General features: G+C 42.2%; 1 protein-coding gene across 2 annotated transcripts in view; it reads right to left on the bottom strand.

Annotated features, from left to right (window-relative positions):
* The window catches only part of ANKRD50 (ankyrin repeat domain 50), a 40,576-nt gene extending 23,035 nt beyond the window's left edge, over nt 1-17,541 (bottom strand). Inside the window, exons 1-2 of one of the 2 annotated variants that reach the window (XM_041412015.1) lie at nt 17,328-17,541; nt 15,223-16,509 (exon numbers count right to left, since the gene is read on the bottom strand). In XM_041412015.1, the coding sequence (XP_041267949.1) occupies nt 15,223-15,701 (479 nt within the window). In that variant the 5' untranslated portion in view covers nt 15,702-16,509; nt 17,328-17,541. The other variant, XM_041412016.1, reaches the window with a different exon arrangement.
* Between the last annotated feature and the right edge of the window lie 2,004 nt (nt 17,542-19,545).

Raw genomic sequence — 19,545 nt, 5'->3', positions numbered from 1 at the left:
ATTTTTGCCAGCAACATAAGAAGCAGCAGGATTTTTCCCTAAAAATCACACGCTGAGACCTAGCAAAAATCCTAAGCACTAAGGGGAAAGCTGCTGCTGCTGCCTCTGCATGAGATGCAGCAGAAGCTCTGCTGTGCCCAGCCACTGCTGGGGAATACACAGGGAAGGAGAAGGCTCTGTAGGGCAGTTAAGGCTGGAGGAGCTGCATGCCAGGGAAAGGCGAAGGAATTCTGTTGTAACAGAGGGGAGCTCAGGCCATTGCAGGACACCTAAGGACAGAGGTACCCAAGGACAAAAATCTATGCAATAGGGTTTTCACTACTTCCACTGCTCATGGAGTAAACATAAGAGCTTCTAAATGCCTAAAAATAGAAAACAAAATGCTAAACTCCAAGTATTTTGTAATCATCCCTACTTGAAAAATTCTCACAAGTGACAGCAAACACCAGAGCTCGCTTCTCCGAGCTTCTCCTAGCTTACAGACACATGTTCATTTGTATATTGTAATAATCCAGGGTTGGTTAGCAGGGAGCATAATCCATTAAAGCTGTCTGTCCCCACCACCCCCAAGTCTCAATTTGCATTTAAAAGCATGGAGCCAGTGAAGATAAAGCTGTTAAAGACTGTTAGAAGCTTCAGCAAAGACAGACTTACACCAATAGCTGCATTTTTCTCTTTTGTTTTCCAAACTGCATTTGGGGCACAGGTCACAATAAAAAAAGGTGTGAATTTAACTTCTAATAAAATTGACAATTCCTGCTGTTCAGCTGATGAAATACTACCCTCATTCCAAGTACTTGTAGCAGCTGTATTCACATAGAAAGAAAAACCAGAGCATCTTTACAAATTGCTTGTAGCATTGTTTGTAGAAGAGTGAGTTTTACTTTGTCCTGTGACAAGGCATTTACGTCTTATGGATGACTTACAGTAAACAGTTTATTTACCGGCCTTATAATGCATTCTGGCTAATGATTAAAAGGGAAATTAATGATCAAATCAATAGCTGCTTTCTGTATATCACCACCCCAATTCTTGGCACTATATACATGTGGAATACAGGCCTTTCCTTCTTACTAATTGCCCAGCTGCTCATACTGGTAATAACATCCAGAAAAACAGACACATGGGACCTTTAACTAACTGGGAATATTTATGAAATACAAGGACTGTGAAGCCCAGAACAATTCCACACTTTAAAAAGCTGAAAAACAGAACCCATAAGGCAAAAATGAAGTGACCCAGTTGGATGTGTGCACACCTGTGTACACACTGACAGATCTGATCTGGTTATCGAGGTACTTGTTCTGTACTTTCTCAACAAGATAAAGTGCACTGCATCTGATTATGACTTTCTGACTAAGTGCAATACTGGAATTAAGGCACACTCCTGGGCTACAATGTAATACAGATTGTTTCTAGTAAATTATTTATTTGCAGACTGCACAGGAAGACAAATTGGCTCTAACACTTCTACCCAACCATGGTTAATCCTATGAAGGAAGGGGCAGAAAGCAGAAGAAGAAAAAAAACAAACAAAACAAAACCCACCCTGAGAATCACCTATTGGGAAAGCTCTAGGCGAAGTACACAGATGTAAATCGAGGGTCTGGCCTTTTCAGAAGCGGTGAATTAGAAACAGCAGGCAAGTCTTGTGCAACTCAATACCTGATTTTGCAATGTCTTGTAGCAACCTGGATTTTATCTGCAATTGTAAGGCGGACTTGCAGCCCCACCAGGAGAGCACAAAAGCCGGCTCTAGGGCATCAGGCCAGACAAAAGCAGAGCTGATAGTGGAAGCAGCGCCACTGGTCCCACAGAAACAGGCCATGCAGGACCCTGGTATTGATTAGAGCCCTCCTACAGTCTCACACAAATGCAGAGGTGAGTTCTGCCTGCAAAGCACCGCCAGCAGATCTACTCCTGGATTTACTTCGGAAAATAGAAGCCTCAAGAGCAAATATTTTGGTGTAATAGTGGACTGCCCAGAACAGTTTGCAAACAACTTGGCGATTATAAAGGACAGACAACTGTGGCTGAAAGTCATTCCCAACTGCTACCAAGAGCAGGCTGACTGGATTTTAAATGGAATATACTTGCCATATGTCCTAACATATAAGATATATTCTAAATTACGCTGAGTCTGACATACAAAAATCTGTGTCCCCAAAGGCAAAGAGGGGAAGAGTACACAATATAATGAAAATATTTTCCCCAAACATGTAATAAAATAAAAAACCCCCAATGTATTCAAAACAAACTCTCACAGTTCTGTTTTATAGTGATGGAGAGGTCACCTAGTCCACCTCCCCACCTTCAGCAGGGTCAGCTCTACATCTGCCATCCCTGACATACAAGCCTAGGCATTCCTGAAGATTTCCACAAATCAATACTATCTCCCTAAGCAATCCATTCCAGTGCTTCAATATTCTTGAAACTGGGAAGTTTTCTCCTTCCCTTTCTGTGTCTAACCTTTACCTGCTTTCTGCAATTCAAACCTTGTACTTGCTGCACCATTACTTCTGCCCCACAGATAACACCAGGGTCATTACAAGGAAGCCAGCAGTACTCCAAATTTATAACCATTTCTCTCCAGTCACCTGACAGAACTAAGGAACAGATTGAAAAGAAAGAAAAAAAAACCAAAAACACACAGGAAAAAGTTGGTATGAAACCAACTTGATGTGCTGTGTCAGTTTGAAAGTGGAGTACTGATAATTAAGTACGGTTACTAATCTCTTATTCCATGTAGTCAAATATAGTTTTACCTTGCACATGGCCTGTTTGCACCAGTCTCATGCAAGTAAAGCCTTCCTGCAGTCAAGATGGCATTTATGGTTATCTCTTATCCACAAGTCCTGTGACTCTTCCAAACAGACATTAGATTAAACTTATCAAAACCAAACCATGTCATACCATGTTAGTTGTTTTTCACCTCTTTGTTATCTCCCAGCTGTCTGCAAATAGTTTGTGTGATTATTTCTTCTGTTATTTTTCATCTCAACTGACACACTTCTAATTCCCCACACCTTTTATATCCTTCTTAAATCAAGGCACTAAATATACAGATTTTTTTTCAACTCTGAATTTCCAGCAATCCTGAAAACCTCTCCTTTGCAGACAATCACTAACAGTTTGGGAGCATCTCACCTATTCTATGTTGGATATCTGTTTGAGGTTTTTGGCCTGGGCTATGTTTTTCTTTGATCTTACCTATTTCTTGCTACTTTTAATTATGTTAGCTGACTGCAGAACGACTGTTTTTAAAGAAAGGGCAATACATAGAAGCATTGAAATTTTAGCTTTCCTACTCTTATCAGTTTTTTCTCCCCAAGGAATAGCAGCCCACACTTGGTGGATATTGTCTTTTTTCTGCTAACATATATACGGAGTTACTTCTTGTAAAACACACCTCACAGGAAACATGATCAACCCACCTTGAACTTGCATTCTTGATCTCATTTTCACATTACTCTTTCACTTTCACATTTAGTGGCTGCTCTATTTTCTTCCTGCCACCTTCCTGCTGGAGTTCAACACGTGAGTGCTGAGTAGCTCAGTTTCACTGAAGCAGACATTTAATACAGTGCTTTGAGACCTCAGTGCTCTTCCCAGCCAGCTCCTTGCTTTCATTATACTTGTCTTCATCAGATCTTACTCACAAATCCTCTGAGATGGTGAACATCTCCATCCTTTTTAGTTTGTCTTTCTTCCTCCTCCCCTTCTAAGCAGAGAATCATTTAAGATTCTACGAGAAGACCTTTGAGTCCAACCATTAACTCAACACATGCATTTAAGATCATTTCATAGTCACTATATCCAAAAGATTTCACTTCCTCAGCTGATTTTTTCCAATCTGACTGAAGCTAATTTATGTCTCCCCACTAAGTATTCTCTCCTCTTTGACATCAGAAGCATGGTCACTGGCAGACTCCGGCTTGTATCATGCCTTCCCAGCTGATGTTTATCTCCTATTTGTTATTCAGATTTTTAACTCTACCAGAGACAGACATTATCATCCAAATTCTATGCCATGGATGACACCACTTGTTATCTTAAACCAGCTTAGCTTACTTGAGCTTGCTGCTTTGGTAGGGTAAAGCACTTGTAATTTTACAAAAGTTTTGAGGTGAAGGAATCTCTCTGAGTTACCACAAACCCTATTTGGACAAAGCAGGTAAACTCTTAGACACACAAGGTGTTCTGATAGGTAGTTTGATTTACAGTCCATGGACGAGCAGGCTTACCAACAAACCTTCAAATGGAAATCCCACCTGTAGGGCTATCACCATATGTGATATATGTATTTTATTCAGATTTTCCAGTGGCTTTAATTTCTTTACTTTAGTCTAGAACTACAAGCAAGCATATTATGTACAAAACAAGCTACTTTTTTTAAACACATACCTGTTATACAAGTTATCCTGACAGATCTTTTAGAGCACTGAACTCCATCTTGACTGTACACTAAAATTTCCAGTTCTGCTTGTTCACCCCTTACCTTTTTTCCATTAGTATGAAGGCACCTAAGGCATTTGATTACTCCCTGACTTATCTTCTTGTCTGTCCCATGACCTACATGACTAAGCCTATTTCCCCTCCTCCTCCATCCCCAGTTTTTGAGCTGTTGTCTAAGTTGCTGTTAGTTAGATTTATTCCTGGAACTTGTCATCCACCAGGTTTTGCTTTAAAGCTCTTTACTTAGGGTCAAAAATCAATGTTTTTCTTTCTATTAAGCATCAGATTAGTTCTCAATGGTATTTTTTCCCGCAAATCCATCTCTTTTTAAAAAAAAAAAGTAGGAGGTGTCAAAGAACGTACACTTTAGATCAAAAGCACGAGATGAAAGCATCAAATCAGACTCACTGAAAACTATCATTAGTAGAAATGAGAGAATTGCCTATACTTCACCTTATTTTGCATACATGTAAAGTTGGGATAACTTACTTTGCAAATATTCAAAAGCCTGTGGTTGAAATGCAACGTGTAAGAGTGGGGCATCACAATAAGAAAATGAACGAGTTTATATATTCAACAGAATGTATCAAAATTACAAGGTTGGTTTTAAATAATTTATAAAGTTAAAGATACAGTGAGTGAAATATATATATATACATACACAGATATATTCAGTCTTTTCAGCTTTCCTGATTAATTACCTGATTCCCTAGTTGTAGCAAAAGTAATATTTCTTTGTTAAAAAAATGTAACTTCTATAAGGTGTGTTATCTGAACACATTAGTACACAATGGAATTGAAATTATTTTAACTTTACGGGCATTTGAATTTGTAGGTATTATTCTACATTTTGGAGATAGAAAAAAGAAAGGGATTTTCGTCTCTATTTATGCAGTGCATAAACACAACTGAAGGAACAAATATTTCTTTCCAGGTGTATGATTGTATTTGCTGGCGTGAGAGAAATGCTAAGCACAAAAAGAAACCTAAAATCTCCCAGATGAGGCAGGTAGAAAACTGCACTGAATAAATTCAATTGTGTGCCTGTTGTCAGACTATATGCTAGTTTACTATGTTCTATTATTCCATGACCATAAAAGAGAATACAGTAGATTAATATACACAATAAAAGAGCCACCATCATTACTGCAGTTCAGTCTGACAACCCCCAAATTAATTAGATTTGTCCTATGCATTCCAAAGGGAAAAAACCCCAACATTATTGACTGGGAACCAGAAGAGGAAGAGCTGCAGTGGCTGTTTCAGCAGTAAGCTGCTCCTTCATAAGAATGGCTCTTGAACTGCCAGTCTGGAAGAACCAGGCTAAAAAACAACTGACATTTTAAAATCTTGATAATTTCCTAATCAAGTTATTCCACACCTGCCTGAGTCATGTCTTGCACACCATCATAAAGCATCTCACACTTCCACCGCTGAACTGATTGCAGGATTATACTGTCCGACCTCATTTTGAGAAAATCCTCTGCACAAATACCAGATGAAAAGCCGTTGAGAATTTACCTTCTTAGTCAAGTACATTCAAGATAGCTTTCCTACTCTGTTTAGCCATTTTATTTTCCATCTTAGTAAAACGGACTATCCTAATGTTTATTTCACTCAGTTGAAAAGGGAACAGATGGAGCAGCTTTCGTGTGTCCCATTCAAAATTATTCTCCCATACTCCCCAAAGCACAATTCACAGCATATGTTCCTCATGCATCACTTTGGGGCCTTATCAGTTACCTTGTGGTTTGGGTTTTTTCATCCCCAGCCCCAAGCAGATAAGAGTTTTTCTGTTCTGCCTGTAAAGCTCCAATTCATGCTTTCTGTATTGTCACCATAATTTACTCTCAAAAAACACTGTTAGGTTAGCACTGTGTAACCCTGGTTCTATAATCTTACTGCACATCTTAATGATCCGATGCATTTAGCTTTGGAACTGCTTTTGCAGCCTAATATTTATTAGCCTTAGCTACACTAGAACAAGTGATAGAAACTACAGCTTCCTCTGCCTCCTGTCCAATTATGCATATACAAATTATTTACCGTGGATGAAAACCACCATTTAAAATTAAAGAAAGTATTAATAAAAAAAGTATAGAAATACGGAATGATTTGGTGTTGCGCTGTTGACTGCTGAAGTTTCCATCTGTTAAGACTTTGATCATTTAGGGTAATCCAAAATCCTGTAGGACACAATTTCTCTTATAATGGATCAGCTTCACTTTACCTACAAATTGAGCTTTTTTTCTAATGTCCTGCTGAACTCTACTCCAGGAAAGTGTAGAAAAATGACAGACAGCTTAGTGTATCATGCTCACTATTGCTGCAGGAGAGCTGATGTAGTTAAACCAAGACTTGTTCATTAACTGTTTTAATATGGAGATCATGCTGTAATCCCATTCTGAACAGTTTTTCCTCCTGAGGTTCATTCCTACCTGCCTGTTACTGTCATCTCTACACTGCTGGTATCTTCCTTACCTGACCTATAACTTCTGAGCAGCGCTCTCTTTTTTTCCAGGACAACTCTATGATGCTGCAAATAACCTTAAATAAGGTTCTGCCAGGGCTCATTCCTTCTCTCATGTTCTAAGATATCACAGATCTGTAGAACACAACTTGCATCCTATGCACAGCCAGGTGCCCACCTCCCCTTCTCCACAAAAGCACTACCAGCTCTTATTAGGACATGACAAAGAAAAAAATCCAAGGAAAAGACACTGGTGGTGGTCTGTGGATTCAAAGTCTACTCACTCACATATGATCCTTTATTCCATCCTTCCTCTCACTCCTATCAATTTAAACCCCAGCATCCACAACTGAGTCCAAAATCTGATGCCTCCTACCTGCCTGCATGGCCCTCACTCTGTGTGAAGGTATCTGCAAACGTGACAGAGATAGGAATTTGATTGCTCTCTCCTTTTATTTCTCCTTTATTTCTTCATTATGTACATCTCCCCAGTTGCCTTCTTTTCATGATCTCATTTCCAGTTCTTTTTTCATGCTATCTTCTTCTCACATTTTGATGTCGACAAGCAGACCAGGAACCTATCCACGTCCATACTTTCTGGCACCTACTCTGCAATACCTTTGAACACCTCTGTACAACTCAACCCTTGGGTCAATGTAATTATTTTCTTGCTTTTTTGGCCTGATTATTTCTTTTTCAGCAGTCATTCTTCAATCACAAAATGTAAAGACATTAACTATTGAAAACATTCCTGCTCCTGGACAAAGACAGAAGATTTCTCACCATTCCTAGTGTACTGTACACATCATCACACACAAGAAACTGAAACCTCTTCAAGTCATGGTTTTCAGGAGGCAATATTTCAATACTATCTTCTCACAGTATATAAGACACACTACATCCTTTCTACTTCACAATCCACCAAATCCTTTTCATTTTTTCATTGAAAAGGAAGACAGGAAAGGAAACCTAAACCCTTGCACAAGCTATGAACATGTGCACAGAAAACTGAAGGGAAGGGAAACAATTAACAAGTAAGAATTGCTATGAAGGTCCATCTAACTAAAGAGCTAATAGGAAAACCTGTAAGGTTTAAGTCTGAGCCACATTGATTAAAGCCAAAATGTTAATGCTTATAGAAGTAGAAGACAAAAAGGTCTATGTAAGTTGTCATTATTAAAATGCCTCGGGGAAACTTTCTTATGGTAATTTAATCTGAAAAGGTTAAAACCTTAAACGGTATTATGTTCAGTCTGTAGGCTGTACTTCCATACAATGAAAGAGGAACATACAGCTTGCTCTTGCAGAAACACTGACTGCTGCTATGTGACCCGTTAACTCCACAGATTTAAGGGAAAAGCCTAAAGAGAAACATGCCACAAAGTACTTAAGCTTCAGGCAATGCTCAACGGTTCTAATGGTCTGGAGAACACCAGAACACAGAGTTTCCTATGAAACACAGCATCAGTTAAAAGTCTAAAGGCCTAGTTATGAATAAATACTCAGAAGTTTCAGCAGAGTCAAGATGCTCTCACAAAAAATCAAATTTACCTTCTGCAACTCCACTGGAAAGACAGGCTGAGTTGGCAGATTCTTTTTAACCCTCTTGTGGCACGATCTCACAGAAATAGTTTCTCAGCTCACCCATAAATTGGTATGATTTTCAGTTTATATCTTGCCTCCATCATTGTTGAGTATTAAATAAATGACATAAACAAAATGACTTGACTTTAACTGTAATGAGACAGTTGTTAACTGAATGATCCTACTAAAAGGAGAATTCAATCTTCTACCAGATCAAGCTCTTCTGGGCTACGGTCCAACTAGCTTCAGGATTCTAGTCAAGCATAGGTGAAAGGTGTAGGAATGGACAAAAATCTGGGAAAGTACAGAAGTGGAATGTTGCCTATTTACACATCTAAAACATTGGTAAGAAAAAATCCCTTTAGAAACCCAACTCTTTTATTTAGGTAAGGGATTTTTTAATGCCACATTCTTAGGTGTGACCTCTGAGGACACACTAACAAAACGAATTAGTGAATTTCAGGCTGAGATGCAAGACAAAAAAGCTGTATTTAAAGACGTAAAAGTCTGTCCCAAAAAGGAAAGGAAGAATTCTTTCAACATGTCTCTAGAGAGCTCCCTAAGTAGTAAAAAACTTGGATTATAGCAAGAAGAGACCAACTCAGGGTAACATACAGATTTTTTTTCCTAGATGAACTATGAAGCATAAGAGCAGATGAAGCCAGCATCTTCTGTCTGGTGAAGAAGATGCTGGACTTGATTTTTCTGAGCTCCCCTTCCAACCTTCTTAATTTTCAATTGCACATTTGAACCTCACATGTGGTAAATGTGTAACAAACACACTGGAGGTTTAACTTACTTCTCTAAAGAGTCCTGTAAATTAATTTATCATGCATTCAGATCCTTATTTGCATGAAACAGGATACAGTTAGTCCTTGCCTTTGTTTCTACCATTTATAGCTCTACGAAATTAAGAGAGTCTAACAAAATCTACAAACTCACACTCTTCTTGCAACCACTGGAGAGCTACAGCTCCCAAGACTGTACTGAAGCCCTGGAAGCAGAGGAAGGCTCTGCAGCAGCCCTTTCCAGAAGGAAGTAATTAGCAAAAAACAGGTAGATCACTCCCAGACAGTCTGAGACCTGGCTGAGAAAAACTGAGTAATTTATCACCTATGAGAGATTAATACTGAATTACTAAAGTCCTCTAGGGTAAATTGATAGAAATTCCAGCAGCTTTTGCGTTTCCAGTAGCCCAAGCTCGGGTATCTTGAAGTGTCTCCAATGTGCTGCCTCTCACCTTTTCACAGCAGTCTTGGAACTTGGGTGCTGCAAACTGCAGTAGAAGCACATACCGTGGTTAATTCATTAGCAAGGAAAACTCCCAAGTTTGTAGGGTGCAGTATCAAAACCCATTAAAGTCAGGATACTCCTAATTCATCTCAAATTTACTCCAAAACGCACTCAGATTTTTGCAATTAAGAACAGGCTACTCCAAGCCAGCAAAAAGCTCACTAGTTAATTGCTCAATAAAGCCTACACAATCCATTATAATTTTAATTATATTACTGACTTCAAAGATGGTACAAAGAGTTCTAAAAATGAACAGCTTCTTCACACTTCATCTGTCATCGTTTACAACTCAATGTCTGAATCTCTTCCTTCATCTAAGCAGGAAAAAGGCATTTCAGTACTGCAGATTGAAAGTCCCTGGACAAAAGTCACAGAAGGTTTGCTGAACAAACCACTGTTTTTCTACATTGCCAGGCAAAGAACCCGGAACTTGAAATAAAACTTGCTACCCCGTATCATTTAGATAGGAGTAAAAATATCACCTACAATTTGCAACTTTCTGATGATACACGACTCTTGAGGGAAGAAAAAGATAAATAACTTAGTAACATGGAAAGGTAATACAGGTGAACGGCTGGGGGAAGGAAAAGCTTGTTAGCTCTGGCTGACACTCAGAGGTTTTTCCTCTGAATTCTGCCCTTTATGAGGTTTCCATTACATTGCCAAAGACAAAACACCAGAGGCTCAACCCTTTGGAGTTCTCCAGGCAGGCAGAAGGAACTTTGCATAGATAACAGCAACTGGCACAAGACCTGCTGCACTTTAATGCTGTCCAAGGGAGTGACTCACACAACTCATACAAGGCTTTCAAATTTAATCAACATAAACCCCTGCTTCAGACTTGCAGTCAGCAGAGAACCTTACATGACCTCTCACACCTCTTACACTCAAGTCTACAGGTATTTGCATATTCTGGAGAACTATAAAACTGTTTGGCCTTTTACATCACTTAACATTATTGGTCACGTTAAATCACAAGGCAAATCTGTAGTGCATGAAGAGATGAGGAATTGAAACAGAAGAAAGGCTCTGATAATATGGGAATCTGCAAAAGGAACCACTGCACTGAATTTAGCACCAGCATTCATAGAATCTGGTGTCCTTTCTGAAAAAAAAAAATTAAAAAAAAAAAAAAATATATATATACACACACTTAAGCTCTGGGGTACAGCATTCCTATATTTACTTTCAGTAGAATGGATGTAACATCACCTTGAGAAAACTTCTATGAAGCTCTTAAAGAGTGATAGATTTGTTCAGCAATTCATTCTGGTTTGGTTTTCTGGCTTTATTTCTTTTAAATTTCTGGGATTTTCGAGTCTCTACTGATCAGGGACATCTACTTGCTTGGGAATGCAACTTTAGCAATGCATTAAGTGGAAATCTGAATTCACCCTGCATTCTTTTTACTGATAAAAATCACTTAGACCCTCTTACATTAAAATAGTCGTATGAGAAATACTTTAGTAATAAAATATTAGGATACCTCACAAGCAAAAAACCACTTGGACACCACTGACCCAAATTCAGTATGTGACAAACAAGGATGTGAGAAGTCTCACAAGAGTTGGAAGTTCCCTGAAAAGACACCCAGAAGCTGGAAAGAAACTTCACCTGTGAGTGAGAACAAAGCAGCTCCACCTGCACCATCCTGCTGGAAGATGTGGAAATTCACCATTTTTTGGTGATTTATTAATTGCAGCAACACCCCCAAGCAAAACTCAAATGTGAGTTTGGTGGAATTTTCAAAACATGATGTTATTTAATGCCTTCCACCTCTAAATTCTCTGTCCCAGGAGCTTTGGTCTTGGGTATCTTTCAACTTCAAGAGCAATGGCTGCAAAAAAGAATCAGCTCTGCAGGGTAAACCATGCCCACACTTCCAGTGACAGACACCCTCTGGGCTGTGAAGGAAGCAAGCTCTGCCTTCCCACCAGTAATCCCAACTGCAGCACAACACATGGGAATTATGTGCCTTTCCCTACTGTCTGAAGGTTTTTAATGTCATCTCCTCTGTCTGGAAAACATAAACCAGGAACACAAGGGAAATGCCTTTCTACAGCCTAGTTTACACAAATTTTAGCATTATCCACAGCCTATATCAGAGCTGCTCTATGCCCTCATGGCCTTGGATAAGTGGTATCTGCCTGTATTCCTACCAAATCACTGGAAGCATAAACTTGCTGCAGCAAAACCAAAACAACCCTAGAGAGAGCATTACAAAATTTGGGTTACTCAGAATTTGACTTTTCTGTATCAATAGGGAAGAAGACCTAATGGACCTTTTGAATTAAAATTCTTTGTTTGTCACACCATTTCTTAACTTCTGGTGTCTGTAACATCTTTTCATTCTCTTCTGCTTTACTTTCACTGAAAATTTGAGTGTGAGGGTTCAGCACTCTCCCTCACATTTTAAGCTGCTTTCTGCTCCAGCACTGAGTGCCTGATAAGAAAAGTGATGCAAGTAGCTGCTCTTTCTCTCAGCTGTCAGTGCAGAAACAAATGCATTTGTGTAATTCAGCGCTTCTGGTTCTTCCAAATTTCAAGATCTGCCCCTGAAAGAATTTTTAGGGTATTTAAAGCTTATAAATGTATAAGAAGTTTTTAAGAGGAGACATTGAAACAGTGTGAGAAACATCTTAACTCTGAGGGTCATCACTTGCACATGTATCATTATGACCATCAGGACTGATGAAAATCTGTTTAAGAAACATCCTTCAGGAAAACATGTCACCATTTTAACTAACAAACTTTACATTGTTTATAAACTAGCATGTTACCAGACATTAAGAAGCTTTTCTTTCTCAGCATTTCTGGGACAATCAGCACAAAAATAGAGTGGTATCATCTTGTTTAGCACTTATGAAGAGAAGCCTTTCCATTTTAGGCCATGAATACATGGCTGGGTCTGGAGCAGCTGTGAAAAGCAGAGCAAAAATTTGACAGCGCCTTTAAAGAAAAATCCTTCTCCTCTTCTACTGAATAAACTAAAATAAGGCAAAAATTGATGGCAAGCACTTTGTGCTTCTTCAGTGCCTTTACACAATGAGAGATGCAATCATCTGACTGGTAAGTCTTCCTAGAACTCATTTCACATTACAACAACCTTCACTTAACATAAACTCTGAACACACCAGAGCAGAGCATCGGAGTGCTTCGTGGCAAGTCTTAGAAACCACGGAACATCCTAAATTGTCAAAACCTTCCTTGCACGGCTTATACACTAGCAAAGGCTCAATCAAACAAACGGCTGAGGTGTCTGATGGTGGCAAGGGGGTGGCCAAGTGCCTCTTGTTTGTGGACAGAGATTGTATCACCCAGCAGAACAAGCTCGTGGTGCTGCTGTCAACAGCCACCTCCTGGTCCCCTGCTACAGTGCTGAAAACTTATATTCCCAGCACAGCACCTTGTCTCCAACACCTCATCTCCCTTAAATCTGAGACAGGAGAACCAAGAGCAGCCACCACAGCTGCTTTTGAGAGCAGGAGATCAGGGTAAGTGGGAGCAAGGGAATACATGAAGGGAGAAAAGAAAAATCTCCTTGACTGAAGCTGCTGTACTTCCCCATAAGTATTTTTAGTGTAGTAACAGGAGTTCACAATCAGCACTGCTAAATTTGAGAAGGAAAAGACTATTGCTGGATGTTGTGCCTGTTTAATTTTTCCAGTACAAAACCAAGAACCATGTATATCGACCTACTCAAACTAGCCCAGCATTAAACCCTATGTTTATAAAAATCAGTCTAAACAAATATCTCTTATATTTTATATTTCCAGGTTGCATTTTTGTCTAAAGACATTTACCTAGCTCCTGTTCTGTGCAGTAAGGCAATCATTTTTACAAGAGGAAGGATTCCAGCTCTTACTGAGAACTTGCCTGTACTAAATTAGTCAGATTTCCCTGTAATAGACTTTTAAACATAAACGGGCTCTTACACACCAGATTAATCCACTTTCATGATTTTAAAAGACTGCCTGAAGCTAGATGGCCAGTCTGCTATTCCATTTATAGACACTTAATTGCATCCAGTTTTTATTCATGAGAATTTAAGAGGGCTTGATACCTCTGAAATTAGGACCCTGATAGCTGTTAGAAGTTGCATATTCACTTAGCAGCAAACAAAAAATCCAGAACTAGTCTCGGTTTAGACTATTTAAGACACTACACTGAGAACAATGTAGACATGCATCCTGTTTATTCAGCAGGCAAGGACAGAACAGCCATCAGAACTAGAAGGCTCTTTTACACCACTATGACAATGGGAGCAAGCACTACAGTTCAACCTCAGTACTTGCCTCCACAAACCTAGTAGGCAGGAAAGAAAAAATAGGGGAGAGGAATTTTATACTGGAAACAGGCAATAAACCCTCAAGCACCACAAAAAGTTACACCACTACACAGTACCAAAAAAAAATTCAGTTTAACCAATATTCCAGAGAAGTTTTATGCTGGCAACATGTTCAACTGAAACTCTGTTGATGAAGACAAGCCTTACCCTTCATCAATTTTCCTTCACTGTAACCCAAAGGAATAAGGACCAATAGACACAGGCTGTGCTCAAGATTGTACACTGTTCTAAGTATATCTATGGATATACACTTATATACATGTAATTTATCGTTTCATATACCCTTATCCTCTCAGAAACAGAATTATCAGTGATATACTCAGGAAACTATAGTTTGTTAGGGAACACTAATAAAAAAAGCCTGCTTCTTTTCCATTCAGCTTAGACAGCTGACAAACCTCTTAAGAGGCAGGGTGATCAATTTCTATCAATTTCTGATTCCATCAACACTCTGAAGTACTTACAGAAGAAGCAGCAATAAAGATTTGACACAATCTGTGCATATTGTGAGAAGAAACATAAGGAGTTAATTGACATTTTCCTACCACATATTTTTAGACAAACATAAAACCGATGTGCTGGATCAGACCCAGAGATCCATTAGCCCAGTTTCCTCTTAGACAGAGCATGCAATTGGAAGCTTTTCCAAGGGTCCTGTAAGGTCTGTTTCAGGTCTGTGAAGGATAACTGCCCTACCTTTATGGCACATAGAGACCATGGACCAGATATTTTCCACTCTGAAGTCAATTACTTTCAAGTCTTTCCAAAACACCCAGTTACATCTGAGGGTACTAACATACAAATGTAAATAAATTCACTATTAATAATAAACTTTGTTTTGAAAGTAAATATTTATTTATGTCAGCTATAACGACAAAGTTAGTTTTTTCCGTGGTAAGTCTGCACGCTCTGACAGAGATAACAAGCCATGAAGCAAACATGTTTTAAACTATCTGCATCTTAGGCTCACTGGAAGGAAGACCTAAACAGCAGATTTTTCTTGTTTGTTTTATTTTGGGTTTGTTTTCAATAGGGCTGGGTTTTTTTTGGTTTTTTTAAAATTTGTTTTTACCTTTTAAACGCTTCAGCAGGGTTCCTCTCACATTCCCCGGGCTGCAAGAGACTTTGAATAGCAGGATCTCTTAGTTTGTCCTCATACCCCTGGATCAGTCCACTGCGGCATATCTGTGTGACTAAACCTCGAATAAAGCCTCCAACACAGAGCGTGTCAGAGTCCTGGGCCCTGCAGAAATGGAAGGCCAGGGCCTGGCGATGTAAGCCTCTTTGCAGGTTGGCAGGTGAGCTTGGCCACAGTAACTCAGTGCAGAGGGCTGTCTTCCCACTGCCGGGCCCTCCTACCAACAACACACCCCAGGCAGCTCCTTTCCCAGAGACAACACCGGTGTTATTCCCAGGATTCCCTACAAGAGATGGTTTGTTGGCAGCACTGCCGCTGCAGCTCGCTTTCTCCTGGAGGCAGTGCTGAAGCTTGTGGAAAACCCACTCCCTACAGTAAAACTGCTTTCCCTGCAGCAAGCTGGTCTGAGCCATTTTATAAAGCTTCTTCTCTTGGATGTGTCATAAGCTGCAGCACATCTTCAGCATCTCAGGAGCGGGGAGAGGCGCGTTCACCCGGCACGGGATGATCCTGTGCGCGGAACTTGACAGAGGTGACAGCAACCAGCCACCCTTCCTCGTAAAACTCAGCAGCCTCTGCTCCGCAGGACGGGTGTCACTCCATCTGTGTGCTGCTGTGCTGGCATCAGCATGGCACTATCAATCACAGCTCAGCTGACATCCTGCAGCGGCGGCTGGGACCAGCCCTGGGCAAGACTTCTGGTGTGGCTCACAAGTTCAAGCAGCTCCATGGCTGCATCTGCGGTTCAGGCAGTTGTGTGTGTTCCCAGTGTACACGGGAGACAATACAGCTGGAAAAGCTGAGGGAAAGCCAACTTTGCAGCGTATACTAAATGCCTTTCAACTCTAGGCATTAATCTCTGTGGATATACATACAGAAAAAGCTGTCCATAATAAAATGCTCCTTCTGGGAATTTCATAAAAAAAACTGATTTCTCTTCAGAGTACTATAAACACACCACAAACATGGCAAGTACCACTGACTAAAGCAGCCAGTCTGGCCAGCGAGCTTTGGAGATTTCATACATTTGGGAGAGTGTCCGAGAAGTGCTTCACATTATGGTTTCTTATGCAGCACAGGCAACAGGGGGGAAAAAATGTTTACAGCTTCTTATTTCAATACATTCGTAGTGTCTTCTTCAGGAACTTGATTCTTACTGAACCTGTTCTCAGGTATCTCAATCGCAAGATGTCAGAAGAGACAACATCTTCCCCTAGAGCTCTGAAATAAAGGAGACAGCACTTTTAACCCTACATGCAAGTCATAATTCAGTCAGCTGCAAACGCAGACAACAAAGACCAAAGTGAAGGGCTCGTATTCCTTATTCTTCCTAATACTGTTGAATTAATCAAGAGAGCCGTCTTAAAGAAAATTTTTTGTTACGAGGCGTGATTAGCCACATGCAAAAAAAGAAATCCCCAACAACAAACAATGAGCAGATATGACAGTGGCCTCAAAACCACTGCAAGTCTTGCATTTTCTCCCGAGGAGAACCGAATATATCCTTCCATCCTAGAAACATTCCTCCTAGCGAGGCTTCCTCAGCGAATCCCCTCATCAGCGAATCCTCTTCTCAGCCCATTTTCCTCCTGCCGGCTGCGGGCGTTTTCGGGAGTTTGTGTTGCAGGGCAGCGCTGCTCCCCGCACGCTTCTTTGTTCGCGGCAGCGGCGCCCGGCAGCCCCGGGGTCACGCCGTGACACCCCGCGCCACCGCCCCGTGCCCCGCGCACCCGAGCCGGGCCGGGCTCCCGCCCCGCGCCCTGCCCGCCCGGGCACCGCCGCACAGGCACGGCTCGGAGCCGCCCGCCAGCGCGACCACCTCCCTCCGGGGAACCCTCCGAGCAGCCGGGGAGCGCCCCAGCCCTTCCTCTGCCTCTGCCCCCCGGCGCGGCTCCGCACGCCCCGTGCCCGCCGCCCTCCGCCGCGCACACACCCGGCTCCGCACGGGCACCCGGGCACCGCGCCCGGCGGGGACCCCCCAGCCCCGGGGCCGGTGTCAGCCCCGCCCGGGCAGGGGCCTCCTCCCGCCGTTCGCTCACCTCCGTCGCCGCCTCGGCGCGGCGGCTCCTCCAGACGGCTCCTCTCGCCGCTGCCCGCGCCCCTCCTCTTCCTCCGCCCGGCCCCTGGGCTCCCGCCCCCGGGCGCCGCCGTGCCAGGGCCGCGGCCACCCCGCTCCGCGGCTGCCTCAGCCCGCCCGGTGCTCTCCTTGCTCGGCGCCTCCCTCGCTCCCCGCTCCGCCCGCCCCGGCCCCGCCTCGGCCCGCCCCCCTTCCCCTCCGGCGGCGGGGACATCTGGGGCGAAGTAGTGCGGGGCGGAGGGAGACGGGCGGTGCCCCTGCCGCCGCCCCCGGCTTTGTCCCGGCCCCGGGGCCGCCTCCGTCCCGCCCGCTGCCGCGGCGCCTCCCGGCGCGGCCCTGCAGGGGGCGGCCGCGCCTCCCGCCGCGGGCCCGGGGAGCTGGCCCGGCCCGGCCCGGCCCCGCTCCGCGGCCGCGGAACTTGGGCGGCAAAGGTCCTGGCTGGGGGCGAGCCCTCCTCACCGCGGGGCTGGCACAGGCCCTCGCATTGACACCTGGGCTGAGTCGTCTTTCAGAAGCAAGAACGCACCTCAGAGCTTGGTCTTCTCACTCGCTGCCCGCACTGGCCCGTTTCAGACAGAGCTCCCATGAATTACCCTGACAGCCTCTCCGGATCGTAGCAGCAGTTCTGAGCCTTTTCCACCTTCCCAACCATGCTTCTGGATTTACTCAAAATCATGTTTCCAAGACTGTGAGAGCTCCAAGAGGCATCCCACATCCTTCCCTTAGACCACGTTAAAGTGACCCTTGAGCTTTACAGTTTGCGGATCCCTGCAAACCCTTGGAACCAGGGACCTTACTGTGGAAGAAACAGGGTAGAACCTCCTCCAGGACAACTTTGATATGGAAGAAAACAGGGTGGATCTCGCCCCAGGACACCGTTACGAGGCCCTTGTGAAGCCTCTTCCACCCATGATGACAAAGCCACCGCTCTCCTTTATTATGTCAGTGATAGAGCAAGGGAAGGATTTTCATGAAAATTTGCTCCCCTTGCAGCTGGCTGCATTAGTTATGATGAGGCACTTTTCCATCAAGGATCAAGGTCTTTATGGCTGCTAAACAGTGCCTTCATTTTAGCACGGCTCTGTATGGTTTTGTACACCAGGTAATCACAGCATTGTGGAGGACACAGTGAATATATCCATAGGATACAACGGAGTGATTGATTTAGGGCCCTTCAAGGAGCATCCCGGGGTTCTTTGCAGGAGCAAAATGAAAAATTAAATAAATTCAGTTGGTGTACTGAAGAGCTTAGGAAAACGAGTCTGTCTGCTTCTGAAAACCAGTAGAACAAGTTTGAAGAACCTTTGGAAGCAGTGAATTACAAATTCGCAGAGCAATTGGGAGTGGGGGAGAAACAGAAATAAGATTAGTAGTAAGAAAATGCTGTGTGGTTGTTTTGTTTTGGGGTTTTTTAAGCTTTCTGACTTGGTTGGGTTTTTTTAACCCTACAATTTTGGCAAGTATTCTTCTCTAGGCTTGTTTTTTTTTTTTTTTTCTTCCTAGCTGCACCACCCTTCCATTTCGAAATGTTGTGGAAACTCAAGACTTCCAAAACTAATGCTAATACAAGTTCAAGAGACTTTGAACTGTAAATTTTTTTCTTTTTTCTTTTTTTTTTATTTTATTTTAACAATAAAGGGATAGACACAGATAATGGTTGGAGTGATGGGATTGTAGTTCTAGTCTGCTGAGCAGGCTAGAGAAATAACAGAAATTGACAGAGAGAAAAAAAAGGTAAAAAACCCACAAGAAATATCTGCAGATTCAACACGTTAAGGAGCAGATCTTGGCACAAGCATTAGACTGGTAGGTGACCCAAGGAGGAAAAAAAAAGTAAATTGGACAATGATGAGATGCAGGGGAAAGTGCAACTTCTGCCTTTCTGATGGCCAAGACACAAGTGAAAACCTAATTTAGATGAAAAAAAAAAATAGATTTCACAACATCCAGTGTGAAGATAGTGAAGCAGGTGGAATAACAGCACGGTTTGCTAAAATCAGATATTTAGCATGATGGAGTTATAGATAATAACTGTGAAAACACTTAACCCTTCCATGCTAATACATAAATCCTAAACTAGATGACAGTAATTTGATTTTAGTGTGGTACAGAGGACACAAAATAATTAACCCCCTAAAACTGACTAGTGGGCACTGCATCTGAGCTAAGTTTCCCTTCAG

This window comes from Onychostruthus taczanowskii, unplaced genomic scaffold, assembly GCF_017590055.1.
Source record: "Onychostruthus taczanowskii isolate IOZ18803 unplaced genomic scaffold, ASM1759005v1 scaffold38, whole genome shotgun sequence".
Classification (NCBI taxonomy): domain Eukaryota; kingdom Metazoa; phylum Chordata; class Aves; order Passeriformes; family Passeridae; genus Onychostruthus; species Onychostruthus taczanowskii.
The sequence above is the reverse complement of the archived record's forward strand: the minus strand, read 5'-3'. Positions and strand labels throughout refer to the sequence as shown.